At 43.8% G+C, this 6265-nt stretch overlaps 1 protein-coding gene across 4 annotated transcripts in view; it reads right to left on the bottom strand.

The window, feature by feature from the left end:
* Nucleotides 1-4449: 4449 nt before the first annotated feature.
* ttn.2 (titin, tandem duplicate 2) overlaps nucleotides 4450-6265 on the bottom strand; it is a 231626-nt gene continuing 229810 nt past the window's right edge. For all 4 annotated transcript variants that reach the window (XM_038719985.1, XM_038719986.1, XM_038719987.1 and 1 more), the window contains 2 exons: nucleotides 5962-6249; nucleotides 4450-5747 (listed from right to left, as the gene is read on the bottom strand). In XM_038719985.1, the coding sequence (XP_038575913.1) occupies nucleotides 5455-5747; nucleotides 5962-6249 (581 nt within the window). In that variant the 3' untranslated portion in view covers nucleotides 4450-5454. The remainder of the gene's footprint in view (nucleotides 5748-5961; nucleotides 6250-6265) is intronic.

The following is a 6265-nucleotide window of genomic DNA, read 5'->3' as shown; positions in this document are numbered from 1 at the left end:
AAGTAAACTTGACTTTGATAAACTTCACCGTTCCGGTCCGCCACCTTGGTTCTTTATATATTCGCGCTCCAAGGGGCGTGGCTTGAGGACCGGCTTCTCCAATAGGAGGCCGTGACGTCACTGGATGTAGACTCGAAGGCGGGAAAGTGACGTGAAGTCTCCGCCTCTATAAAGAGGACAGTTTGCTTCTTGCTCCCTAAAACAAAACGACATGTTCAAGTCAGTTTTTTGCTCTACATCACCAAACAGTAAGCAGCATAAATAACAAAGTTACGTTAACCGTGTACTGTATCCCAAGGTTTTTGTTACTAACGTTAACTGTCTGAAAACCAAGCAGGGTTCACAACCCGTCTAACGTTAAACTAGTCTAACGTTACGCGGTATTTTCATGTACATAATATAAAGTGTAAGTGATGTATAATATCGCGACTATCTCAGTAAGACACAGGTCTGACTCTGAACCTCTTCGATTTTAAGTGAAGACGTTAAAGGCTTTATTTTTGAGGCTGTAACTTGCCCAGCCGAGTTGCGTTTAACGTTAATGTTAGCACATCAATAACCGCAGGTAACGTTAGCTCGCCAGAACTCACGTTAATTTAATCCACAATACTATTCTTTAAACGACACATTGCGCTTTTATGCCTCTTGTTATTTTTACATTTGTGTAGTTGGCTTTTGAAGTGAGTTGAAATCCAATACTTACATTTATAGGTAAAATCCGGGGGGCTCAACTCCACAACCACAGCCGACGCCATTATTTACGCTGGGACAATCAACCGGTGCACAATGTCGGGATACCTGGGGCTGCGAAGGATCCAGCTGTTGGATCCTCCAAACGGACGAAAAGAAGGCCGCATTTGAAGGAGCCTTCGAAATGGGACAGCCTAGTCGCATCCAATCCAGTCCTTTTTACCTGTTAAAATACCTTTTAAACGGCCAAAACAACCCATAAAATGCATTGTTTCACATGCCAGAAAGTGACTGCAGCTTCTACTTGTTGACTGAAAGGTAGTTTTTGCCCTGAAATGACTTTATTATATTCATGAGGGTTATATTTGACAGATTATAAGTCAACTAGTACTTTTTAACCTCTTAAAATACCTTTAAATAGCCAAAACAACACAAAGGCACTATTCTACTTGCCAGAAAGTGATCGCAGCTTCTACTTATTGATTCTGCCTCAAAATGACTTGATTTCATTCAGAAGAGTCATATTGGACAGATTATAATAATACTGAAATTGTCCCCCTTTTTTCATAAATAATAACACTGTTTTTAATGACGTACTGAACACCAAACCAAAAATGTCCCCGGTTAATTTCAGAAATCTGGTCACCTTACTTCAACAATTCATAAGAGACAATGTGTATTTAGAATAATCTGAATATTAAATATTAAAAACAGATAAGTAAGAAATAAATATAATAATGAAAATACCAATTAATAAACGATGAATGATGATCGATCAGAACTACATTCAGAAAACAAACATTTTAAAAGTTGTCACCTGCTGACGGACCTGACAAATGTACGGACCCCGTTCTTTAGCAGCTTCCCGCCGACCAGGTCTCACCGCTCGCCTGGTCCTCTCCAAACAACACTCCGAAGCCGCCGGTGACGTTTGGACAGTCTCACCACTGATAGGCTTTCGCAACATTGCGTCAAGCGAATTTCTTGCCCAAGTTGAAAAATTTGAACTCACGCGAACCAGCAAATTTTCTGACAAAGGCCTCATTGCCCGGTGCTGGTCCAGATTCTGCCCCGGTAAAAAGCCCATGGATGGAGCCATGAAGTTGAGGTGCTGGTCATGGTCTACTGGCTTAGCTGTGGAGAACCGCAAACGTGACATGCGACTAGCCACAGTCTGCAGGACCGTCCACAACGTTGTGGAGGAAATGATGGTCATCCTACACAGAGCTATTCGTTTCCCCAAAGCGGAGGAGATGGAGGCCGGCTTTGTTCGCCTTGCTGGCCATGAGGCATTGTGGTGCTGCTGCCACGTCTGGATTCTTCCTCCTGCAGAGCCGCAGAAGAAGTGCTACGTCAAGAGAAAGCCTTTTCCTTCAGTGATGCGCTTGTCCAGAGGAGATCGCCGCAGCTGGGTACTTCCTGTGTAGCAGGTAAGGTCACTCTCTCAATTTCATTAAACTCACAGCAACTTTAAAATATACAATTCATTTATATATCTACCGGAAGTTGCAAGGGCAAGGAACATTACTGAGCAAACCTTTGGGGTCCTGAAAAACACGCTGGGGCTCAATCTTCTTGAGGGCCCTGGAGATCCGGCCTGTTTGCCCCCGAAGGTGATTGGTGCCTGCTGCATCCGCCTGATATCCTGGAGGAGGAGGGGGAAGGCCCGGGCCCAGATTACAGTGAGGACAGGGTCAAAGTGGATGAGGTTGACTATAAAGTGCCTGCATGTCTGGATGAACATGACTATATCTAGTCAGTAAATGTGGTGATGTTCACTACAGATATCATGATGGTATGGAAGACATAGATGTGTGTTGAATATGTTCACTTGCTGCAGTGTTCCTTGTGTTTTTACTCCATGATTGTAAAGGACTGTAACTGTGAAATACAGGACTTTGTGCTTTTAAGGGGTTTTGTTGTAAATACACACAAGAATGAAGTGCCTGGCTTGAATTTTAAAGTGAATACTATTTACAATTTATCTACAAGTTTCTTGAACTGAGACAGATATCCCTGTCCTCTTCCCTCTCTGCCTGCTCTTTCATGAAGTCCAGCAGAGCCCGGCGGTCCCTGGGCCTCCTCCTGCTCGGCTGGCTGGCCCTGGCTTCTTCTGCAGAAGGGCTGGCGGCCGGTGTGCTGACAACCTGTAGTGGCAGTTAGGCTGCAACAACCAGGTACTGCGTGTACATAACAATGCAAGGAAACAGGCAGATTAACTTTTACTTTTTGGCCTGTTTGGCATTTATTTCCAGTCCAGACATGGTAACAAAGTCCCTGGGCAAAACAAACACATCAACAAGGAGGGATACGTTGCCACTTCAATAAGATATTAATCATTAATCAATCATGGATGGAGGCTGCCCAAATCTGGCTCCAAACGTTCTCCAGATATCCAGGTCATGATACAAGCACTCAAAATATTCACTCCCATCCAGATATGGCTGAATTTCACCTGCCGGTGAACAGGCTCTCGTTGGCCGCCCACCAGGTAATAACAAGTCTGTAAAAAAAACAGAATAAAGCAGAGAAAAGTCAAAAGGACAAAGTCAGCATACCAAAACTGCACTCCGTGACACAATGACAGCAGTATTATAACTTACAGTTTTGGGTCTTTTCCTCCGCCATCGCCGCTTGTTTGTGCGAAATGCATTCTGGGATACTGGGCTATCCAAAGTCCACACAAGTCACCGCCTGATGCATGCTCGGTAAAACAGACGGAGCGACTTCTGAATTACAACAGTTTTTAGGTCTTTGGTCGGCTACAATGTTGCGTGGTACAATTTGGGCAGGAATAGGTACGCCTTTGGTGTGAGAGACCTGGGTTCAGTTCCCACTGTGACACATCCACCTGTCCCTGAGCAGGACACTTAACCCCTCGTTGCCCCAGTGCGACCTCAGACATACTTTGGATAAAAGCGTCAGCTAAATGAATAAATGTGATGTAATGCATGTGCAGAACGGATCGACCAACATAAAGAGGCGAGGTGAGTTAGAATCATGACAGACCGCGGGAGGGTGTGGCGTGAGGCAGGGGCGTGGCATTTTTACTGGCCCTCTTTTTGGATATCAGTAATTGATCAGACGCTGCAGCTGATGAGACTGATCTGACATTGACAACATCACTGGATACGCTCACTGAATCTGAAAACACTAAGTGAGGTTTAAAAAGAATGAAGAAGACTGAAATCATCTGCCATCACTCGTTCATCCTGTCAGGCAGCTGGCAAACATGTAACTCAGTCATACAACAATGTCTTATGACTTCTGGTTCAATACATCAAATGTTAATATTATGTAACCCCTTACAAATCAAATGAAATAAAACATTTTTCATTCCTTGTTTGTGTGTTGATCCACATGTACTGGTGCATTGTCTGCCCTTCAGCCCTAATAATCCTCCAGTTCTACTCCAGTTCAAATCCACAGAACTTTAAATACTTCACATTTAAAGCCCAAATGTTTTCTAAGATCAGCCACAAAAATATGTTGTCAATACAGCCTCAGTGAAGATATACAGTATTTATTTTATGTAATACTCAGCGAGGAGACATGTTTTTAAAAGCCAAATGTGAAAGGATGAAATTGCAGCTCAGTGGGATACAGAACGCTAAAACGTGGACATGTGACCCAGAGTATCAAGTGTATCTTTACCCGAATGAAAATCTAAATGTGTTACACTCCACTTCTTGTGATTTTCCAGATAAAACAGAGATGTGAAAACAGAAATGGACACAAATAACCACAGCAGAGACCCCCTGTAGTGCTGATAATCATGCTTTATTAAATCAATAATTGGAGAAAAACTCAAGGAGGCTGCGAAAATAGTCAACTCTACAACTCTAACTTCAATCAAATCTTCCCGTCCACGTTGAACGCTGCGCCAGGTTGGTTTCGGCTGCGGTACATCTGCTTGGCTGACAGGTGAACTTCTAAAAACTAACACACAAACACACAGCAGACCTCCAAGAGACAGCTCTGCTTCTGCAAACAAGCACAGGATGGACTCTTGTTTTTTTTATGTAATTGGCCAGGTTGATGGTACGACTGAAGAGCCGAGCGAGTGTTCGTTTGCCAGAAGCAGAGCACAAAACAAAAGAAACACTTGTGCTCAGGGAGTGCAGGCCGCTCGCACTGTGAGCATGTCATCGAAATGGCGGTATGACATAATCAGTCAGAGCGTGAGGTCCAGTCGTCCTGCTTACATGAGGGTAGATGCAAACAGCACTCAGGGTCTCACGCTCTTGTTAGCACCGCTCTCACTCTCCGGCAGTGCGTTCATATCTTTGTCTCTGAGTTAACATCAACAGGGAGCCTCTCTACCTGTTGAGGCAATCTTAAGACTTCAACTTATCGTTGAGGCACAGAGTTTAGTTTCTTGGTTTGACAGGGTATTCGTTCCTGGTGAAACTTTCTCCTGTTAAACCACATTCAGTTTCATTTTGTTTCAGTTAATATTGTCATAAATAACAATGCATACATTTCCCATAACCGTTAAATTCGGCTATATACATTATGTACATGTCACAGAAAAATGGATCAAAAATCCTAAGTCATAGTTATCCAATATGGCACATTTTATAACAACTTTAGACTTTAGTCTAGTTTGGCATAAATTAATGTCAAGATTGGTACAAAAATAGTTCATATTTACAAGAACAGAAATCCAGATCTTTATCAAGTAGATTATTTCGCTCAATTAATAAATAAAAAGGCCTGGAAGTAGGGAAAAGGGGAGGAGTGGAAGATTAGATTCTTTTTTTTTTACACTGATCGGATGCTAATATGAACAGTCGCTGTGTCGGATCCGAGCTCATTGGACAGTTTAAGGGTGTAGCTTCCTGCATCTTCGTCCTTCACCCCGGTGATGATGAGGGTGGTCAGGTCCTCTGAGGTCTCGATGTGGAAGCGTCCTCCAGCAGTCACCTCGATGGTTTTGCCGCCACGTGACCACTCGATGTGTTTGGCGTCACCAGAGAAGGCGCAGGTGACTGTAAGGACTTTGCCCGGCTCGATGCTGATGTCTTCTGGCAGAGCCTCGATCCTTGGAGCAGAACCTGGAAACCACAGTACATGTCCATCAGTGACGATAACTTCAATCTTCAAATTTAGGTACGAAGAAAAAACGTTGTAGTTACTTATTTTAAAAGAACTACCACCGGGCTGCCTGAAAATTAGAGTGGACATGAAGAAGCTAAAGGAGAGCTACCGTTACACTGACACAAACCCAGACCCACTGTTCAACAGATTTCATTATTGACAGTGTCTTACCAATTGCTCTGAATGAGGATCCCTCCAAGTGGGAGGACATCTCCGTGAGACTGCTGGAGCTCATGGCGTACGTCTCAGATGTCATGGAGGACATGCTGGACATGGACATGGTCTCAAACTTCATCTCAGCTGCCATGCTGCTGAAGGAGCTGGACTCCATCATGGAGGACATCATTGCCTGCTGGGCAGAAGAAGATAAGGAGGACGACTCCTCCACCATGTGCATTTCTTTCTTCATCATGGATGAGCTCATGGATGACGCCTCCTTGTGACTCATCATCATTGATCCTGATGAGGGTAGATG

This window comes from Micropterus salmoides, unplaced genomic scaffold, assembly GCF_014851395.1.
Source record: "Micropterus salmoides isolate LMB-PRFRI ecotype aquatic unplaced genomic scaffold, ASM1485139v1 Ms_hic_scaffold_15, whole genome shotgun sequence".
Classification (NCBI taxonomy): Eukaryota; Metazoa; Chordata; class Actinopteri; order Centrarchiformes; family Centrarchidae; genus Micropterus; species Micropterus salmoides.
The sequence above is the reverse complement of the archived record's forward strand: the minus strand, read 5'-3'. Positions and strand labels throughout refer to the sequence as shown.